The sequence below is a fragment of the Melospiza georgiana genome, chromosome 1, assembly GCF_028018845.1.
Source record: "Melospiza georgiana isolate bMelGeo1 chromosome 1, bMelGeo1.pri, whole genome shotgun sequence".
Classification (NCBI taxonomy): domain Eukaryota; kingdom Metazoa; phylum Chordata; class Aves; order Passeriformes; family Passerellidae; genus Melospiza; species Melospiza georgiana.
The window spans coordinates 137,288,710-137,312,247 of record NC_080430.1 but is presented as its reverse complement, the minus strand read 5'-3'; the positions used below and the strand labels follow the sequence as shown (position 1 = coordinate 137,312,247).

The 23,538-nt window shown below is 36.1% G+C and overlaps 1 protein-coding gene across 1 annotated transcript in view; it reads right to left on the bottom strand.

Moving 5' to 3' along the window:
* TAF2 (TATA-box binding protein associated factor 2) overlaps positions 1-23,538 on the bottom strand; it is a 60,645-nt gene that overhangs the window by 34,569 nt on the left and 2,538 nt on the right. Inside the window, exons 3-14 of the mRNA XM_058020292.1 lie at positions 22,872-23,032; positions 13,777-13,895; positions 12,322-12,463; positions 11,703-11,934; positions 11,191-11,375; positions 10,508-10,621; positions 9,123-9,222; positions 7,435-7,520; positions 3,823-3,958; positions 2,666-2,820; positions 325-439; positions 115-224 (exon numbers count right to left, since the gene is read on the bottom strand). Coding sequence (XP_057876275.1) covers positions 115-224; positions 325-439; positions 2,666-2,820; positions 3,823-3,958; positions 7,435-7,520; positions 9,123-9,222; positions 10,508-10,621; positions 11,191-11,375; positions 11,703-11,934; positions 12,322-12,463; positions 13,777-13,895; positions 22,872-23,032 — 1,655 coding nt within the window. The remainder of the gene's footprint in view (positions 1-114; positions 225-324; positions 440-2,665; positions 2,821-3,822; positions 3,959-7,434; positions 7,521-9,122; positions 9,223-10,507; positions 10,622-11,190; positions 11,376-11,702; positions 11,935-12,321; positions 12,464-13,776; positions 13,896-22,871; positions 23,033-23,538) is intronic.

Here is a 23,538-nt window from a genome sequence, read left to right as displayed (position 1 = left end):
CAGGTAAATCTTATTCAGTAAGATTAAGAAGAAGCATATATTTATCATCGAATGCCATAAATGTTTTCATAAATCCATAGTAAAAATATCTGCAGTTAGTATTTCAGCTCTTACCTTCTGCTTTTGGAATGGCAAGGTATATCATGTTTAAGACTGTTTTCTTCAATCTGCAATGTGTGGTTGAATGAGCCATCAAGTTCTTGCACTGTCACTTTAAGAGGACCCTTCAAGTTCAGAAGATTTTGTTATTAACATTAAACTTATGTTTGTTAATGTATACACCATACTTGTACTTGTAGGTTAAATATGGAAAATGCACCTTACCACGTATTTCTGAGTCCCAGGAGATGTGTAATCTTGTTTTATTTCCAATTCCAAGACATTCCGTTTTCTATTAAATGCAAAGCTACCATAAAATTTTACCACTCCACTCTGATCCCTAATAAGCAGTATAGGAATTCTAGTGCACAATGCAATAGTTATAAAAATCCATAATTCTCAATTCTTAAAACTTGCTTTATGCTTCTTTATTCCTAGAATTTCCCATTCCAAGAAAATTTGGAAATAAAATCACTCATGTTCATTCACGAAATTCTGGGGTTTTACATTCCTTAAATTTTTTTCCCTTTCATGTTTCTTATGGAGAAAAACTGAAATGAAATGAAAACTACCTAGTATGAGGAAATTAATTATGAAAACCTATTCTGGACTCCACCACATCCAATGTCCTTGGCATGCTCTTAGAAAAAGTAATTGTGTAAGACTTCAGTAATTTCAATATGGTTTTACTATGTATTTTAGTTAAATAAAACTAAGGGGAAAATGTAGACATTAATTTCTGTCCTCTACCCACACTACATTTAACTCCATTATTTTATTATAGTTTTCCAAACTAGGTCATGTGAGCATTCATGCATGTGTGTGTGTGTGTGTGTGTGTGTGTGTGTGTGTGTTCAGGTATACATCAAAGTATACAATATGAATGATAAAAAGTAACAATCTCACTCTGAATTTTTGCCCCGGCAATGAGTTCTTCAAGACAATTTTTCCTGTGAATATTTTCATTCTTCATTTCTGTATCACAGCCATTACTACACTTGACTTATAGTAAACTAAAACCCTAAACTGAAGCATTTTGGTCTAATGCACACGCTCACAAGTCTCTGACAATATGAGACAAAAGCAAGGGAGGAAAATCTGTTCTTTCATGTCCCAACATTTAAGGGAAGAGCTTCAATATTCAAAGACACTTCTTCTCATACAGAGGTTATTAACTTTCCTCTCAAAATTTGGCCATTTGACTAAATATCTCAGACTGGTTCTGTTCATGGATGCTGCCTTCATGAAGCTCTGGGACTTTGTCATCAGGTACAGTTTAAGACATTTTTAGTGTTTTTTCAGCATGAGGTTTACACTCAGCATCAACACAACCCTTGCTAATGGCATAATACAGCCAGCACTACTTAACAGCAGTAAGATCTCCCAAACAACATGAAGACCTTCTGTAAGATCATAGGATCTTACAGGGTAGGAAATCCACTGTCACAGGAATAGCAGTGTTGGAAACATGCTAGGGAAGTTGCAATCACAGAATTAAATACAAGTTATAGTTACCAGGATCAACCTTGGGGCCGAAGTATGGAAAAGGTGAAAATAATCCCCAAATGTGTGAGGTACAATTCTTTCTTCCTTACAGAACAGATGCAGTTAAGATTCACCCAGCTCAGATAGTAATGCTGACATTTAGCTGTCACAGCAGTGGGAACACAGAACTCCTATTTTTCTTAAGTGCTTGGCACAGCAAGGTATGTAAATCAGAATAATGTGTATTTATATTTTATGAACACTTCTGATGCAAATAAAATACTAATCTCGCAAATTACTCTATAAATACTAATTATATAGTGCTTTTTATAGATTATTATATAGATATTGAGATGCATGAATGTTGTTAAGTCAGCTCAAATTAAATACCTTCTTTTGTTGTCTGTTACAACAGTAAGGTAAGTTTTTGCTGCAGTCACATACAACTCTAGCCAGGAGTCACATTAAATAAAACCAACAATGAAACCTGCTAAACGGAGTCACTTCAAATTGCCCCTCATATCAATTCAAAATAAGAAACCCTGTTTCTTGACTAATATTACTTAAATTTGAAGAATCAACACACAGAGGTTTATTTTACCTGAAACTGTACTATTAACACAAGCTACCAAGCTATTAAAGTATATTGCAAACTAATAGTCTGTGCTTTAGGTTACTAATTTCATGGTGATTTACTGGAAATCACATATTAAAATGCACCAGACTATAGTATTTTCCATGTCCCAGTTCAGCATATTTCTATGGGCAGTGTCCTCTGGAATCCTTTTAGTATAATTTGGCCTTAAATTCCAGCAGAGTTCCTGTGTTTCTTTCAAATGAAAACTTAAAATAATGAAATCCCTTCTAGTAAAGAACATGTAGAAAAGCCAGTGCAGTTCAAAGGACTATGAAAAGATTGCGAACTTGTGGCTCACACATATATCTAATTCACAGAATAATGTACTTAACTGTTTTATGCAAAAATATTTCGTGCCCTTCTTCACATTCTTTTGATTGTGCCAATTAAAAAACCAAATTCATTTTCCATATTAACAATCCAGACCAAGAATAAAAAGGATACACCCATTGCTTTATTAAAGGTTGGATGTCTTTGCCCGAGACATTTGAGATAGATTTCAAAAACCCAGATGTGGAAACCAACATCTGACTCCACATGTGTGACTGGAACTTCTGAGATGAAGCAGTACTGGCCAGACTCAACAACTTGTTGAAAACCTAAAATGATAAAAAGTTATTACTTTCCCTAAACACTTATATATAAAATAAGCTTTTCTGTTTAATTTCTGTTTAATTGCAACTAAAGGTCAATAAACTCACTTTCTGATAACTGGCTTTAAAAAAAGGTTTGCAAAATAAAGACTTTACAGGAAATTATTTGCTTGACCGTATCAGAAATTTTCAGTCCAAATGTATCTTCCTCCAAGTTACACATACATATACAAAATCCATTAAAAGATCATCAACTTTCAACAATTATCTACAGTAAAAGAAATCACTAACTATATCTTCTTTTTCAGAAATTAAACATTCATCAGATTCTCTGCAGTATTTTCAACCTGACCACCACCTAAACTAGCTCTAGCACAATAACATGTATGTTTTCCTTAAAAATAACCTCAAACCAAGGCAAAAACTCCCAACCCCCTAAAAACCTGAAGCAGATGAGAAAATATCACTAATTTTTAACTGTTTATTTGTAGCACCCTATTCTTTTTAAAGTATGTCACAAAAGATAATTAGTGAAGAAGAGAAACTACAGTTCTGCAGAAGTTCAGTATTTCAGAATAAAATTACAATCTTCTATTCAAATGCTTCTCTAATACAAGGATCTAAGTTTCATCTAGCACTGAAAACTTCATATAATGAGAGAGCTGGAGCTGGATTCTCATTATTTATAACTTCATTAGGTTAGCTCACAGCAACACCAGTGAGGGACAGGAAAACTGGCTCTCAGTGTTAAAAACAAATCAAAATAACCCAAACCAATGAAACACCTTAAGATTAAAGAGAATATGCACCATATAAAAAGTACTGTAAGTTATGCATAAGAATCCTAACCCAAATGACCAAATGTTTGTGCAGTCCTGCTAAAACTGAAACCACAGATGGAATCCTATGATGACATGTTCTCTACTTCTCTGAACTCTATTTAATGAACAGAAATGCAATTGAAGACAAGGAGTTTTTTATATTCCACATAATGATCTAAATACCTACCTGTAACATGAACTCCATGCTAATTCTGTTCTCAATCAGTCTCATAACAAGATGTGCTTTACACTGGAACATCGTGTAATACTCCCAGGACAGTGTATGGGGGTGTTTGATAGAAAAATGTAAATGTGAAGCAGGGCTGAAAAAAAAATCAAAAAAACTTTTATTTTGCATTTTATTGAATGAAATTTAAAATGTACCTGAGCAACCAAGCTTTGAGCTGCACCAATTACTTAGGATTTCTTGTACTGCCTCAGTTACAAATCATGGCACACTGAAAATGACCACACACTTATCCAGAGAGGTGACAGGGGTGTATGTACCTGGCATACAGCAAGTACTGTACAGAGATTAATGGCACAAGATAGCTGCTGTCTAGGGCTGTAGAGACAATGGGAGCAGCAGAACACTGAGCAAGGAACCTGTGACTGAGTCTGGAAATTACTCATGAATCAGCAATCTTCCTGCACCACTTCCATTTAAGAGTGACTGTATATAGTAAATATTTTGTATTTAAATAAACGATTATTGCAATTCAAGAAAAGTAGGAGTTTTACAATTCACAGAATACTTTCATGTAATGGGCCTAAGGAATTTCTTTCCTTTTATTTTAGTTAGCAACTTTATCTTCTAATATTTTGGCAAACTTGGTATCTTCTAAATCAGGTAACATGGCAAAGAACACTAGGCAGGTAATATTTAATCCTTGAGAAGAAGAAGACTTTTTTGCCTCCTTTTAAAGAGACTCTTATTTGAGAAGAAGGAATTATTAATAGTCTGACTTAATTTTCTTGATGAACCAAGCCTATTGCAACTGTATGTTGCTTTGCTATGTTTCTTCTTTTAGTATTTTTCACAGGACATCTGAGTTTTCCATGAATGAGTAACACACATCTTAAGAAACCAGGTTTGCTGAGGTTCACTAGCAAGTGTTCTACAAAGACAGTACCAGCATTTAGCTCCTTGACTGCAGCCCTTAATATTTCAGATGGCAAGAACTAAGGTAGCTGCAATACCTTAATAACTTTTCCATTCTTCTATGTAATGGGAGAATCTCTTGACTTTGCTCATGAGTATCTGCTTAAACATCTTAAGAAGATACAAAAAGAGAACTGTTTCTAAATTTAAGCAAGTATTACCCTTCTAAGGTACAGTAATTTTGTGAAAAAGATGTAGGTTAACTCTTTCTTTGTAGTTGATAAGCATTGCTGAAGCTCTCCTTATCACAACTCTCCTGTTATTCTGGATACTTCTCTATTCTGAGGTAGGGAAGGATTAGTAACCATGAAAGAATTGAAATTCAAGGAGGAAACTGAGGTTGTGGCTCAGACATTATATAATAATTTGGTCTCAGAATAAAAACTATTTATCCAGCTTCAAATTATACAGTTGATTGACTTTTGTAAAATTCCTTTCTTGCAAATTACAACTGAGCCAGTACCCACAATTCCAAGATCTCTTTTTAAATTTACTAAGTGTTGATTGATTTTGGTACTGGTTACATTATTTAACTGCAAAACAAACTGACACAAGTTTGCATTTGACAGTTACATCTTGTAGTTCACTCAATATTAATACATTTCTTCAGATTATATTTTTCTTCAATCATTATTTTATTGAACTGGCACCAAAACAGTGTTAAAATTACCAATATGGACCTAGAGCCTTTGTCAAAGGAGACAATGAAGAACCTTTTCCACAGAATTTTATAATGCTCATGCTCCTGAAAAGACTCCAGCCATTCCATATAAACCCTGTTAGTAAGCTTCTTCCATATGAAACAAAGTTTTTAATTTTTACAGTAGGGTGGTACCAGCACAATCAAAGGCTGAAGAGAACCACAGTCTGAGAGAGGAGGACACGAAATGAAAAGGTTACACACAAAGCTTCCCTCTGAAGCTTTCATCCACACAGCAGTTAATCTGCAGTTTTCTTTCCTGCATTTTCCCAGGCTCTGGGACTTTGACTTTTAGAATAAGTACTCTGGAGTGCAGTGTTGCTACTACACCAGACATAAACAGGAAGAATCTGAGACCTTTGTTTTGCACACAAATTAATTTGTGTGTCTGAAGGAAGTTGGGTTTTTGGTTTTTATTTCCCCTGATGATTTATTATATTTTACTTCTAATTTAGCTGAAAAATGAGATTATTACTTAACACAAATTTCCTTCATATTATTATTAATTGGAACTGCTGTGCTGCAAATACATTTGCCAGCTGTATCATAACAAGTAGAACAAAGAAATGAAATGCATAGAATGTACTGGAGAAAAATGTTCTAGGCCCCATTATGAAAATACTTTCCTTCAATACAAATTATCTCTCAGAATCGGGAACACATCCATAATTTACACAGCAATCTACAAAGAACAGCAAGTTGTAATTCATACTTAAGTGATGCTGTGGTTATTATTAACAAGCTGCAACACAATGAAGTAGTAAAATAACTAGAAACAGTTTCCAACAATATATCACAGCAAGGAAACACAACTTTAAGAGCACTTCGACAAGATTTTGTCAATTATTTGTGTCCAATTCTAGAATAAATATAGTGCAACTAGTAAAATTAAGAGTTAGAAAGAGATTTTGATTTTAGTGAATTTCCTTATCTAAAAATGTGCCCCTTATCTCTAGTGTCATCTGATCTTATTACAATGAATGTAGTGATTTTCAAAATTCATTCAGTTCTAAACCCAGAGTTTTAACTTTAAATTAACAAAATACGGATTTGCACACTATCAAGTGTGAAAGAACCACTGTTATAGACAATTTTGGTTGTATTTTCCAAAGACAAGGGCTTCTGTGCAGTAAAGAACAGAAGTTGACATAGTAGTCTACCTGCACAGGCTCAACCTTGCAGTTGTGCACAGGCTGCTTGTGTGTTTCCAAAAGCAACTCTTGTGAGGCTGTGTTAAATGGAGATCAACATTTGCAAGAAAAGAAAAACCCAGCAAGTTTGTCACTGAAACTCACATCAACTTAATGATCTGACATGTAGCAGTATTTTCCACCTCCAGTGTTTAGCACTTCTCAGTGGGTAGTACTGGAGTATTACAAGAGAGGGAAGGGGAATCAGAAATTCTAAGCTGGACACACCGAAGCTACAATTATTGGGAAAATAAAAACCCAGCCAGTTCCCACTGGTAACTAACAGAACTTCACAGATGACTGATCTAATAATTTTCTACCCCCAATATACTAAGAAGTCTCAGTCTAAGACTACAAGGTGGTATCTGAGAGCAGAAAGAAAAAAGAGCAAAGAAATAGAAAGCTGATGATACCATGAAAAAGCCTGAAAATCACTAATCACTCCAGAAGCAGCTCACATCAAAATTCTGGCTCCATGTTCTCTCTTATCCTCTTACTAAAAAGCAGTTTCGTAACAGCATTAAAAACATTCATTATGCTTCATTTCCTTTGAGATTCAAATTGAAAGGAAAAAAACCCCAACAGTTAGAATATACTCAAGATGTACTTTATGGGACTGGTAATACATGCCTTGGGCAGCTTGACATCTTCAGCCTTTGGCCTTGTGCTACACAACACACCCAAGGCATATATTAATGGCCCCATAAAAACATACCCTGCAATGACTTGCAGCTTAAATAAACATACTTGTCTTTCTCTTTTCCTCCTCCGAATATTGGATGCAGTAAAACTCCTCCAGTCTTCAGTTCGTATGCCACAATTTGATCTAACTCCTAAGAACAAAATACATAAGTAAGCATAATTTTGAAGAGCAGAAAAATTATTTCAAGAAGACAGAAAAGTTTTTAATACTGTTCAAGTCATACCTCCTAATAAGTTTGGATAAGTATTTTAAAATCAGGGATGTTCCTCAAATGACAAACAATAATAAAACAGTAGAAATTAGTATTTCATACTTGTTCAGGGGCTGAACAGGGGGCTAATGCCCTACAGTGCTGAACTACCTTATAACCAGAGTATTATTATTCAATAAATAAGTTGTCTTCGACCAAAATAAATAAATGCGATCAGTATTTCATGCAGTGGAAAACAACAACAGCTACACACACACAAATAAATACAATATATTAAATATAGATATAAATAAACATATATATATGTCTGGCCCAAGCTCTGTGCTGGGTCTGAACTTGTGTGATGCCACGTTAGCAAGCACACCTTAAGGCAGGATGTTTGTAAGGGTGACTTTTGTCACCCAAAAGTCAACATGAATCAAGTTGTGTCAGCTTAAGAACAGGAAATGGAAACTGATGCCTGTCTACAGTGTACTGTAAAGATCTTCCAAATGTTTATATGTGTTGAGATTTATTGATACATATCAACTTGCACACCTTCATATACTGGTAATACACTAGGAAAAAGGCAGAACTGGAGCCTGTGACCTCAAATTCTATGTGGACACCTCTGGTTTAGTGTGGACAGATGTGGAACAACATGAGCAACTTCTGCTGCAGACAGCAGTGAACTCTTCCAAAAGACCTCCACCCAGTTCTACTGCTTGCTGCAGCACCCACACCTCTAGCACAGACACCACCAGACTGGTGAACTGAACAAGCATTAGGCAGAGAAGGACATGGTACTGGGTCCCCAGGTGAGTAAGGGATGTAAATGGAGCAAGCAGAGTTAGGATTTACTTTTTGGAATAGGGAGAGTAAGAGAAGGTGATGAGAGAAAGAAGATACCTATCTTTTTGTGAATAAATGTTACTTGCAAAGAATGAGGAGTCATTGGGGCTATCACTAGAAAGTACCTGTCTCAAAGATTACATTTGGAAACGTAAGTTCTAGATAGAAATTTTTTTTCCAAGAAAAGAAATCAGTTCAAACAGGGAGTTTTGTACTGTTTCATTACTTCATTTAGTACTTTAATGATACTAAAAGATACCTGAAACACCACTGATCCTAGCTAATACTGGAGCCTTTCTGAGCTATATGGATAGCCATCACAGTATAAGACATTCACCAAATACAAACTCTTATGAATCCTATATTCTATTCTAAATATTACAGAAGTAGTATCTTTTTTTGACTCTTTTTTTTTGTTCAGGAGTCCAAACAAAAAGAGGAAAACTGATTGCATGGAGAGACAACAACAATTATTATTCATTATTCATATGTCAGTCACAAAAATCTATTTTGGTTTGTATGCTTGGTGTTCTTCCTTGCAGCAAGTGGTAAAAATATTTTAGCTCTGAGGTTTGTCACTACTATAAAGGTCTTTGGATTGCAATGCAAAGCTATATTATACTCAGGTTTTATACTGTATTTTCTTTGATGCAAAATGTCTGAAAGGTATAGAAAATGCTATGATGTTACCTGTTTAATCCAGTGGCGGTACTCATTAACACCAAAGGTTTTTTTCATCCAAAGGCCATAAATATAACCAGAGATTCCCTTTAGCACCCATTCATCTGACCTAGTATAAGAAAGAAACATGAATTATATCACTTCAGAGGATATTTTGTAAGGGATGGTATTTCTGACCAGCTCAAAAATAGCCAAAAATTTCAAGAGGTTGTATAACTTCTCTAAGTCAACAGAAGTATGATGAGCTCTTAACCCATTTATGGAACATGGCACCTGGACAGAATCAATGAAACTGAAAAGTCAGTGAAAACTAAACTTTTACCACAGAAATCCAGATTAAAATATAAAACCTATTTTAGCTGAAACAATAATAATAATAAACAGGTGGAAATGGACACTAAAGTTAAGGTAACTGCTAATCAATATGATCTTTACTTCCTGATACACAACTCTGTGAAGTGCAGAAGGCCTGGACAGCAAGTCGACAAAATACCTATCTCACAATTTGGTGAACACCCTTTTAAACACACCTTCTCTAAGTTATGTTCTAAGAGAGAAAAAATAGACAAAAACTAAAACTAGATCATGATCATGACTAGAACCTTAAACAGAAAAATGACACTGTACACAGGATATGATGAAGTAAACAGAACAAGAACATATGAAAATGGAGTAATGAAGGATGCAAAAAATTGCCTTCATCACAGAAGCAGGTTAGAAATAAAGAAAAGAGCCACAGAAATTACAACAATACAAACATCAATTTAAGAACATGTTGATTTCCCTTGTTTTTAAGACAAATATGCTCTGGGACATAGACTTTTGCCATTAAAAAAAGTAATGGGCTACTTGTCCCTAGTAAGTGAACTGCATGCAAAAGGATTTAAGATAAATACTGATCAGAACTGCAAGAGCCATTTGGAGAGGTTTTCTGAGACATGGAGTTATAGCCACCTTAGCAGGTATTTTCCTATTTGACACTAATTTCTGCATTCTCCTCCCTGAAAAACTTAACTTATTAGTTCTGTGCTCCATAAGTACTTTGCATGCAGGCTGTACTTCATCATCCAAAATATCTAACAGAAATTGATAATGCAAAAGAATCAGCTTTCTAAAATTTTCAGACACCAAAGCACACTACAACATTCAGGAAGATAAATTCAATCTATACAATCTTTGGAGCTTTTATCTCTCACATTCTCCTTTCAAAACAACAAAAAATACTAATGGATTTTCATTTATTGAGTTTATTATTCTTACATTTTTTCCCATTTTTGCTTTCTTCTACAATTACTGTTTGACTTATTTTTTTGATAAAATGCAATTTGCGAATTAAACTTTGAACTTCCTAGATCTTCCCCATTTTTTGCAGAATACTGTGGTAAAATACTTACCAGGACATTCTGGATATGAAACATCCAAAGAATTGCTGGGCCAGGGCCTGTGCCAAGCATCTCCTTGTCAGTGGAGTTTCATCTATAATCATTGCACTGTGCAAGAGATTTGTGCTGGATCCCCACAAAAAGAAAATAACACAACATGAGCATTGGCTCCAAAGAAACAAAAAGAGACCTTGCCTTAAAAACCAAAACAAGTAAAATAATTTCCTCAGTGTTTTTTCAGTGAGATAGTAACAGATTTTGTAATTTTTAATAATCTTAATTCAGGCAGATCTCCTGCTATTATCATCTATACACAACTGTCTGTATGGAGTCTAAGTAGTTTAATTGGTGACACTCTCTTGGATTCCTGATACCTTATTCCAGCAGGAGCAAAATAAAACACAATCATATTTCTGCACTTAATTTGAGATTAACTACTTCATGCATGGCATTTCTAATTCAGAAGGAGAATCACCACCAGTTTTTTCTTAAAGTAAATGCAACATCTTTATAACAGATAAAAATGGAAATGGCGTTAAAAGCCCATAATGTCAATAAAAACAAGCCTTTTCAAACTGGGAAGCCCAACAGTCAGGCTACAAAAATAACTAGAGTTTCACACATTTCTCAACAGTCTTGGATCTAGAGCTTCTAGGCCCGTGGATTTAAAAGGTGTTATTTTCTCAAATACTAACCTGAAAATACTCATGGATGCATAAGCAGCTACTTCAACATAAGCTTCATCTATAAAAACAGTCTTGAAACAGGAGTAAGGATAGCGGCAGGTAAGAATCTCCTCATAAAATTCAAACACCTCATGAAGGTATGATGTGGTATGTTTGAGCAGTGGGAGAAGTTGTGGTAAGCAAAAGTGAGTCACCTACAAACAAAGGAAAATTATTACAAGACCTAGAAATATTTAAACACATAAATATCAAGTATATTATATATCTCAGGGAAGAAACCCAATTTCAACTACATTTGCCCCATAAATTAAGACATAAATGGAATTGCTGCTTATTTAAAGGCATTTTTTTTTTGGAGATAAATTTAAATGCAGGCATTACAAGACAAGCTTTATCATACAGCTGTACTAATGAAGGTTGATCTAGAAATACCCGTTCTTGGACTAATATATACTGACTGCAACATGAAACACCAGTCATTCTTTAGAAAAAAAAAAGGAGGCTTCTTTGATGAAGATTACCTCATGCATGTATGGATCAACAAGGATTTCAAAAGGTCCAATTGCCAGGGAGATGTTAGAAGCTGCAGTTGGAATAGTCAACATGTAATGAAAAGTCTTCTTTCTCATATCATGGGTGTAAACAGTTTCTACCAAATCTCCATTTGAAACAGCCACCATTGCAGCATCTACAGTATACTCAAGTTTCCAGGTACACAACTCAGAATATGAATCCACACAAGGAAACCAAAATCTAGAAAAGTGAAGATTAGGGGGAAAATGGTTATCAATTATACTTAATAATCATACTCTTTTTCACAGGTGATTTTTCTTTCAAGTTCCAAATTATATCCCTAAATACTTTAAGAATATATGAATGTTGACATACTGACTTCTACAATACATTAACTTTATAAAGCTTTACAAGCTTTTTTGTCTTTACCTCTTGCTGAGCTATAAAGACGAGACATTCTAATTACTAGTCATTAGATGCTACTTCACATCGGTAAGCTCCTTTGAAGCACAAATTAAATTTTATAACTTTTTAAACTTGAAATAATTAAAAGAAATTATTTGTATTTCCTACACTTTGAGAGTAAATAGGAAATACAAATCTAACATTCAAAGACAGTTTTCTTACCTTGTAGAATTTTGGTAACCACATGAAAAGACATGAGCCCCTCTTTCTGCCATGTTGCCCTCCATGTCCGGTACCACAAAATGAAGGCCTCCTTTTGGCTGGTCCAGAGAAAAGTTTATATGCACCTTCAGGACTTTTAACTCTGCAGCACAAAGACCAAAACTGAGTAAGTATATACAACTTACATGAAAGTTATTGTAGAATAGTAACTCAGTTTTGGACTCCAGGTCTTTAAAGACTATGATAACTTCATTCTCATGGACTTCCCAGTCCACTTACAAAGTACAGCTCAAAGCTTACAAAACTGAGAACTCCCTAAGCACAACTTATAGGAGATGCATTTACAAAAATTTTTACTAATTAATAAAAACTGCAATTGGAGTCACATTTCATCTTCTAATTCCCCAACACTAAAGCATATTTATACAGTCTGTATCCTAACCATGATCTTGGCATCTTGCTGAAAAAATTTTCTCCAAAAACTCTATGAAGTAGGCACATTCTTAAAAGACATATTATTATCATTTTCAGTTGCTTAAAATCTCTTATTATAGTTAATACTTTTCCTGTAACTTAAGTGTCTTCATTTTGGTTTAGGTTCACAGAAATCTCACCTATGAATAGATTGGCAATCCAAGAATAGGCTGAAATTTATCCAACAAGTGTCACCATATTTTGGCATTCAAACATTGAAAAGTGAAATCATACATGTTTGAATATTTTCCCTTCTAGTCTTGCTCGTCTTGTGTAAGGGAACAGGAACTTACACAAAAATTAAAATAAACAAAAATGTCTTTCCCATTAAGGTGCATCTGACAATACTGCATGAGTCAGCCTCGTGTTATTCTCTCAGAGATCTCATAAATCCATGGGAAAAACCAATAAAACCATGCAAGAAATAATACAAGAAACTAGTAGATCCTGGTAAGAAAATACACAACACCAGAGAGTAACTTATTAAAACGGTTCCTTATTCCAGGATCTAGTATGCCAGTTTATACAGGAGTCTACTTTCACACCAAATCAATTTTAAAGTGACCATTCCTCGAAGTGAGGTGGCATAAAATTAGTAGAGCTTTGTAAAAAGATGTATATACTATATCCTTGTAAATGATTTTTTTGTTGGACCATATATATTGTAAGCAGCTTCAAAATTACAATTTAACTCTCCAGCAAGCTTCATCATTCCCACTTCCCCAAGTATTCTCCTGGGGTCATGACCACCGAAGAGTTCGTTTGTATATAGTGACAAGAAGCCCTGCAACACTCCTCCCTATTACTAAAAAGTGAAATTATTTTTCAGAATTCAAGGAGAGGAAAAAGGAAACAGTAGTCACAAATTCATGAAATAATGTTATACTACTTCTATTTCTTCAAAGCTACTATCTTCCTAAGCAAACTTGTAGCTGACAACTCTGACAATCTTAAATTAATTTTTCAGTATGGTCTCTTTACCATCAACATGTTTCCACAGCTCCGAGGGAACCTTAATGCAGAGCTCTCCGTTTCCAGCATCCGGGTCCACAGCACTGACAGCGGCCGCATAGGCATTGGAGAAATAGTTGAGATTCCTCCTGTCAGAAATAGCCAGTTAATTCTTAAAGTACACTTGTGGTGAACCACAAAAAACAGCTGTGGATGTTAAGACTGTGTTTCTATGCACTGAATTTCAAGGTGCATGGACAACCAAGTGTTTTGTTTTGTTTTTAAAGGAGGAGTGGAAGAGAAAAGGAGTAAAGATTAGATTTCAACAACCAGAACTTAAAATATGGCTCTTGCAGAAGTGATCTGTGATCAAAAAGATTTAAACATTAATAACTCCCAATAAATTGAGAAATGCTCAGTGTTGTTTTCCCGCCAGTAAGAGTAATAACTACATTTATTGGAATGGAAATTAAAAATTCTGGGTTTTATTTTGGATGAAGTTTGTATCTTTATTCTAAAGCTCTGTCTTGAAGATCTGCATCCTCATATATTGCAGTCTTGCTCTTATTTTGCTTTTCTAAATGTAAGATTTTAGCTTGGCAATGGTATTTTTCCCCTTTAGCTTGATGGATAGAAATAGGGGTTTTTAAATGCACTTCTAAATAACACATAAAATATGTTAAGAGTCCTGGCCTTAATACACAAACACAGAAATATGTGCTATACCTTTTAGTTTCAAAACATTCTTCTTTTTTAAAGTGTACCATTATTTATTTAAGATGCAAACACAGTTTTTGTAATCAGGTTTGAGCAACTATGTATCAGTAGATTCCTTTGAACCCCTCAAGAAAATCCCCAGGGCCTTGCCTTGGAAGAATACACCATAGAGCCTCCACTTAGGCTGAAAGAGAAGACTTCCCTATGGAGCCTCCCAGCACTGATCCACCCCAGTTTTCATTCCCCATGTGTTCCCAATGCTTGTGGTTTCTCCTTTCCCTGTCTCCTCCTTGGTTGTGGTATCCCTGGTGGCCAGCACCATTTTCCCTGTAGGGCAATACTCTTAGTCCTGCCCTCTGTACCACCCCTGAGCCCTCAGACCACTGATCCCTAATTAACCTTGTGCACACCACGTGGCTTGGTTTTCTGTCCCCGATTTCCCCTTTGTTGTGCTGGAATACACCTTGGCTGGAATTTAGCATACAAAAGGCCCTTCTGCCTCTGCCTCTCTTTGCTGAGCTAGCTGTGGTGAGTGGTGCGTGTGGACTTGACTGCTTTGCCTGAATGCTCACCCAAGCTGCTTTTCCACAGGAGATGCTTATTGGGAAACAGGTAGCAGCATCCATCATCTAAACCCCACACTGCTACAAATCAGCTGCTCATTACTCACTTCATTACTTCAGATCATTACTTCAGTTATGACTTAGATTAATTGTTTTCCACTGAAATTAGCAGGAACAAGCATCTGTCTTCTGTTAAAGTACTTATGAGCAGGATGTTACCTTATTACTTAATGTGATTATACTTAACTACTGGAGTATGACCAGTCAAGTTCAAAAATAACCCTGCTTTTATAGCTGTATGTGATAGCTTTTATACTTTTCCAAAATGGATTTCTAAACTGTTTAAAGCATGGGAGCAAAATCTTTCTTAATTCTAATTCTCCAGTACACGCAGTTTTCCAAAAGCTTACACAACTCTATACCTGAAGAGAAAGTGTTTGACTAGCTTATCACCTTTTCCACAGAATTTAGGTATTGCTGATGAATCCAAGTGCAAGCAGGACACAATCAAGCAAAAAGCAGTCATGGAATCACAGAGCCACAGAACACTCTGGGTTGGAAGGGACCTCTCAAGGTATCTAGTCCAAGTTTCCTGGGGGAAGACAGGGACATCTTGCACTAGATGAGGTGGCTCAGAGTCCTGTCCAACCAGACCTCCAATGTTTCCAGGAATGGGGCATCTACCACCTACCTGGGAACCCAGTTCCAAGGTTTCACTGCCCTCACAGTAAGAGTTCTTCCTTGCACCTGGTCCAAACCTACCTTCTTTTAGTTTAAAACCATTACCCTTTGTCCCACTGTAACAAGCCCTACTAAAAAGTTTGCCCCATCCTTTTTATAAAGCCCCCTCTAAGCATTGAAAGGCTGCAGTAAGATCTCCCTAGAGCTGTTATCTTCTCCAGGCTGAACAATCCCAACTCTCTCAGCCTTTCCCCACAGACAGGTGCTCCATCCCTCTTACCATCCTGGTGAGCTCCTCTGGATCTGCCCCAACAGCTCCATGATCTTCTGCGCTGAGGGCCTCAGAGCTGGACACAGCCCTGCAGGTGGGATCTTACCAGGGCAGAGCAGAGGAGCAGAATCCCCTCCCTCACCCTGCTGCCCACACTGCTGGTGATACAGCCCAGGACACCCCTGGCTTTTTGGGGTGCAAATGAACACTGCCAGCTCATGCTGAGCCTCTCATCCATCAGCACCCTGAAGTCTTTCTCTGCAGGGCTGCTGCAATCCCTTCATCCCCCAGCCTGTACTGATACTGGCCGTTGTCCTGACCCAGGTGCAGGATTAGAGCACTACAATGGAGGAAATTAACTTTTGGCTGGAGACTCCACCTTCCATGGAATCTGAAGTCTACACAAAGCAGACATGATCTCATTTCAGGATTCTGCTCTCATCTAACCATTCTCCATTCACCATTCACGGAGAAAACAACCCACATTACAGTACCTTACTTGGAAGAACAAAGTGTAATTAACCATGCCACCAGCAGCATTCTGTAAGTCTAGGTATGTCAAACACCCTGCTTAATATTCCGAGTCTTGCGCAACTATAAAAAATTTTGCTAAAACTCTGAAATATATTGAGAAAACATTTTCATGTAGTTCTTCATCTTTGGCAATAATAATGCACAAATTCCCTGGCACCACTACCATGGCTGAGAATGTCAGGAGCAGTAAACTTTTCTACTTTGCTTGAAAGCTTCTGAATAGCAAATGGGAACATTTCAGTAGAGAAACTCACAAACCTCAAGTTTGAATATATTTTTCTTTTCCTTTTACACACTTAACTATATCTAAAGGTAGGATATAATGCCAACAAGTTTCAAAAGGAAAAGGTTCAGTTTGTACCCTGGAATACAGTATTAGTTCAGGTATGGCTCCAGAACAATTCCAGTCCACTTAAACTCCAGTTGATGTGCTGCCTCCTAGCCTCACTCACACATCACTACTACCTCACCCACTAAGGAGATTGTTCATATGATCCTACAGGGATGCAGCAGAAAGTGTCAAATGGGAAAGTAAGTCCTTTTTTTCTAATCAGGCAGCTTTTAGTTGATCTGTCATACTGAGGGGTCAAAGAACCTCCCTGAGCAAAGTTGCTTTAAGCTGTCCTTCAAATGGCACCCTATACCTTATATAAAGGCAAATAAATACCACTGGGAAAACTCAATTTAAAAAAAGTCTGTATGACTAAGAACTATTAGTAATCAAAAAAAAGCCAGCAACAGAAAACCACAGTAATGTTCTGTTAGACTGTGTTTAATTTTACTCCAAACTGTTTCTGAAAATTGACTATTATTGATAGGGATCCCCCCTTTCCTACACAGTGAGAATTTGTTCAAACTTTGAGAACTGTCATGAGCTTGTGGCTACACTTCAAACGTCACTGTGTTCACAGACAGGAAAAGGTTATGATTTTACAGCAAAGTAGGGAGACTCCAGAGCTTAACATTTTATGGAAAACAAGTCTATTCTTATATTTCTATTTTTTGAAGTATTCTAGTTCAAATGGGTGATTCATTGTAAAAGAAATCCATTAAAGGCACAGTACCACAGATTAATCTTTTCATAGATTGAACTATTCTCAATAAACTACATATGGCCATTTTAAGAAAAACAGAGCACATGCCAAAAGTTACAGTTCAAGGAACAACAATAAATTTTCCTAATGCTAAGTGTGGATTGACAATGAAAAAACAAATATGTATTCATGGTCTTTTCCCAGCAGAGATACATTCTGTTATCAGAATGTTATCAGCATTCACTCCAAACACACAATTACAGCCCAAGTGCATGCAGCTTGAGTGACTGTAAAGAAGCAATGCTACAGAGATTTATTCTAAAAATTACTAATTGATTTCTAACTTTCCATAGCATTTGATATTAGTAGCTCCACCAGTGCTACAAATGTATGTGCCAAACATATAGTCTATAAACCACTGTTTTCCTACAGTACTTAACATCAACTTGGCCAAGTAAGTTATTTGCTCTGCCTGTAATGCATTACTCTTCATAACCAGTAATTCAATTACTATTTTACTTTGCTTCCCATATAGAATAAGCACTTGATATTGGAGTACATACATGATATACCATGTAAAAGATATAATACATGCACAGATAAGTGATTTATTAATAGGACAATGATTTGAACCTTTGCTGAAAAACCCGATTTTCATTCCTGGTCATGTTTAAGGGCATTGTCATCTCTTTTCAAAAGTGCTCTGCACCTTTGTGTCGTGGTCTAGGAATTGTCCCATTTAGTGCTTCCATTGAAACTACTTAAAACCACGTGCCACTCCATCTCTCCACCCTGCCTCTGTGGTGGGCTGCAGAGGAGAACTGGAGCCACAAAAGGTAAAGTTTATGGATTGAGATAAGAACAATTTACCAGAGACAGCAGTGAAATAAGACAACAAACAGTAACAGTAACAATACCAATGACAATATGTATGAGAAAAGAGGTGAATGTTTCACATGGCATTGCTCACCCGGGTAACTCATGAAAACACCTGACCCCCTGCCATGCTATGGGATCTGGAAGTGAGCCTCTTTCCCATCCCTGGAAAATAAGGCAAGGTGGTAGAGAATAATCTCCAGATCTTAGCCTTTCCCTGCTCCTGACTGCTGCAAAAATGAATTATGTCCTGGCCATGACACTTTATTTATATCTAACAAAATCTATAATGAATTTTCAATTAGACAAGCATTATATCAGTGTAAATAAAGGCAATTTATTGCAGCAAGGCAACACATGCTCAGTCCACCAGAAATTTGTCTATTTTGTACAAAGTCTAAAGGCTTGATCATTGACTTCCCAGAAGAAAAAATACTGCAAGACAGACGTGCCCTTAAGGCTACCACACTGCTCCCTCTCACAGCTTACTGCTGCTTGTAATTAAAGCAACAGTGAAGTCAGGGGATATCAGAACATCTTCCTATTTGTAATGTTTAAATACTACAGGCTTCAAGCTAAAAAAAAAAGATAAATGAACCAGCAATACACAGGAAAGCATTATGTGCACATTAGCTAGTTATACAAAAACATAGCTTCCTTTACACAATAATAACAGTAAAATGCAACAGCTTCTCAGCCTGACACCCTAATTATCTCATAAAGGTGAAGCACATAAGCAGGCGCAACAGGATCCTCACAAACTTCACTTATCACAGATCAAACCACTGCACACAAACTTTTGCTGCACCTATTTAGCAGTTTACAATCTCAACCATAAGATTAAGGAAAAAAACATATCTCCCTTGTCAGTTTTAAATAAATAGGGCTGAGATACACGCAGTTGTCTCAGTATTCAGAATATGTACTGGGACTTCTACACAGAATGTAGAAGTATAGCCCAGAAAAAGCAAGCTCATTTCTCTTATACTGACGGAATCAAACCACAACAATTTACAAGAAAAAGAAAGATGAGGAGGATAGGCAACTGTAACATTCAAAAACAGCAGCCACAAAACATGACCCAAACAGACAATCTCCAACACTACATGCAGTCTCCAGAAGATTTGAAACTCTTCTCAAAAGCACAAGTAAAATGGGATTCTCTGCCATCTTGTGTACACACAGTAAAGCACTGTGGATTATTTCATACCTTACACCCCTGTTCAGGTGTTTGCTTCGTCAGGAAGGAAGTGACTGCATTATCTAAGTTCATCCACCTATTCTGATATGAAAATGGCATCAATTAGCACTTAATGTGCTAATTGATGGCTTCTAACCTTTCCTACAAATTTCACAAAATTTTAATTACTTTTTTAGTAAGAGTTTTTCTAATATTCAGGGGAACTGAAAAAATACATGACTGAAAAAAATTGTTTCACCTTCTTCAACACTGAAAATGTGAAATGACAGAGACCATGTGTCAATGACTTTTTCCTCAAATATGCTAAAACCCAATAGTACTGTTTCAACTGAAAACAAGTTGAATATTTCAATTCAGAATACAAAGAGGTGATCTCACATATCTCACCAAGAAGTAGCAAAGAACATCATAGTGAAGCCAGAATTCTGAAGAAGAATTGTGTCATACATAAAGCTGAATTTCTCAATCCTTTTAACTGTTTTCTTGCATGCCAAAATTTGCACAGCATAACAGTGAACCACTTCTCTTAACCTTCTATCAGCAAACACAACCTTTCAAGTCAGAGACACTGTAGCAGGTTTTTTAATCTTTACTCCGTACAGAGTTTTCAATTTTAAGTAGAATTCTGTTGCTAACTAAGGGAGTAAGAAGTCTTACTCCCTTTACTTTGATAAAATGGTAGGGAAGTGTCCATTAAATTAAGAAATTTTCCAAATACTTATGCCCCAGATAAGCTACTTGGAAAAAAATTTTTCACAGACAAGACTGTAAAGGTTGGAACAGACCACCCAGGGAAGTGATGGAGTCACCATTCCTGAAAGTGTTCAAAACCTTGTGGACATGGCCCCTGAAGACAGGATTTACTGGTCATAGTGGTGCTGAGTTGATAGTTGACATGATCTTATGGGTCTTTTCCAATTTCAATGCTTCCATGATTTTAAGTCTTTTAGAAAACAATATCTAAGAAACTATAAGCCATATCGAAACAAAAGAAAATGTTTCTACATATAATCCTGTATGTATAACCCAAACTTATACATTTTACACATCACAGGGAAAACTAAAGATTGAAAACAAAATATTTAAAATAAACAGGTTACCAAGAACCATCTTCATTTCCCATTTACTAGTTCAATAGACTACTTAAGAAAAGTGCAAAAGGTAATGATCCCTGTAAGACCAGAAACAAATCATCATGTCTAATCTGTGCCCTGCTCAAAATAATTGCTGCAGAAAGACTACTGTTTTAGTAGTATGATTAGATATAAAGACTGAAGACTACTGTCACAAACCACTGTTTCTAGAAGCAGTTCTATGTAAAGAAAGTTCTATGTAAAGAAGGGCAGAGAAAACACACTGATGATTTTTTTGAGGAACTAATTCTAGAGTTTTTAGATTTCTAGTAATTCTGCTTGCAATCCTGCCTGAAGAGCAGAGATGCTGTATTTAATTACCTAAATGTGACCAGGTATTTCAATGGAAAAATACAACTAACTTCATCTAACATTTTGAAACTCACATTGCCTTTAACTTCTGAGATACAGAAAGAGGCATACTAGTTTTTTGTTATGAATATTTAGTGACCTCTGTCTTTCATAACTATGAATAACATAAGAGTTATAAAATACAGAGAGATTTTCCATTAAGTTTGAATAGTTTGAACAAAAAACTCCTCACCTTCTCCACAAAATGACAGAATTCTCTCTCCTAATCCCTTTTTTAACATAATGGAAGTGCTCACTCTTATAATTTAAAATGCTGCTTCTTTTTCACATCTTCCAGGAATTACACCGGATTCCAGTTATTACAGAATCACAGAATGGCTGAGGTTGGAAGCAATTTCTGAAGGTCCTCTAGTCCAACCCCTCAGCTCCAACAGGGTCACCTACAACCAGGTGCTCAGGAGCACATCCAGATGACTTGAATATTTCCAAGGATAGAGACTCCACAGTCTCTCTGAATAAATTGTCCCAGTGTTCAGTCACCCTCACAGTAAAAACTGTTTCTTGATGTTCAGAGGGAACCTCCTATGTCTCAGTTCATGCCCACTGTGTCTGTTCCTGTCAGTGGATGTAAGCTAAAATACATGAAATTCTATCAGAATATGAGGAAATGCTTTTTACTGAGAAGGTCATCAACACTGGACAAAGTTGCCTGGAGAACTGCAGAGATTCCATCCCCAAAGATACTCAAAACCCAAATGGACACAGCCCTGTGGAATCGATTCTACCTGACCCTGAGGGGACCTGGACTGGATTATTTCAGTCAGTCTTTTGCAGCCTAAAGGACTGATTTTTTTTATCAGCTGCTGTTAAACAACACTTTCACTAGAAGTTTTTCAACAATTCAGCAAATTGTAAATTCAACCAAGCCAGCCAAAAGAAGGTGTGAGAATATGAATGTGCCAGCAAATCAAAAGAGATTATCTAGGGAAAACATTTGCCCATCATGCTCTCACCAAAAATGAAATGGCTACAAGATCTTTTGCTAAAGCCCCTTCCCATATCAGTTCCCTAGAAGATATAGAATGCCACATGATTTTGAACATACTCTTCAATATGAGATGTTGAAGAAATTTGAAACTTTTCCTTTCAAATTTTGAAGTGAGTTCAGGTTCTAGGACTTATACTGTTACCTACAACAATAAATAATGAAAGTTTGATTCCTTAGGAAAGGCCAAAAGCTTTACTTTTTAGCACTTCACAACAGTCTGGAATCCCTACAATAAAGGATTCTGAATTTTTGACATGATGAGCAAAAGTGTCAACAACAAAAACATCAAGTCACAAAGCAAACAGAATTACAGAATTAATATACCCAAATGGTTCAGTATCAAAACTCAAAGAAAATTTTGTAACTCTGATAATAAATTCAGTGTCCTGTATAAATGAACACCGTATTTGCAAACCGAATTATTGAAGCTCTTGCATAATTGATGAAAAAAGGAATACACAGTGTCTGTCTCAAGCACACAGATCAAATCCCAGGCTCTTTTTCCCCATGAAGTACTTTACAGATATTTTTTTGATACTTTCACAAAACAATACAAAGATAAATGAGCAGAGGAAACTCTAAAGAAGACTTGTGTAAGAATCAAAATTATTGCCAAAATACTTCCCCAAAATTAGACCAGACCAAAAGTTACCATTAGGAAATTACCAGGTAAAACTTTATTGTAAAAGAGAATAGGTTATACTCAAGAGCAACAGAAAACACTCCATGTGCAGAGTCTTAAACACACCACTTACTGCTTTGACTCATGGTGACAGACCTCCAGTGTGGGATCATTATAGATGAAAGCTGCTTCTAAATCATTGACTCTCACTCTGTAAATGCGGCACTGTTTACTGTTCAGCTTGATCCTGTTCAGGTTTGCCACTGTGGGAAATATCGTGAGTTCCACATAACCCTACGAAAACACAAATCAAAATCTTCTGTAAAATCTTTAACAACTTAAAAACTAGAGATATACAGAAAAATTGTTACTAATACAATTTAAAAAAATCACTGGTATAAAGATGGTATTTTCATATTTAAAAAGGAAAATGAATTGCCCTTTAGATTTTCTGCATTTTCTTTCATGCCATTTAACAGGTGAATTTTCGCAGCTGTCAATGAAACAGACAAAACAAAAAATTCAATGTGACTGACAATCATGCCTGCTTTACTGGAGAAAATCTGCCTCTATTGACTAGATTTCAAGTTATTAGCATCATTATGTTTTGCTACTTGAATTTGAGACAAGAATTCTTAAAACCTAAGCAGAATGCTTTTAAACAGATATGTCAATTGACAAAGACCCTTGAAGACTTTAGGCCTGAAATGACGAAAGTCTCTTCAAAGCCCAAGTGAACTCACATACAAGGGAGGAAACTGTAAGTCTATCCCAAACATCTGCTAATACAGTGTGAGCAT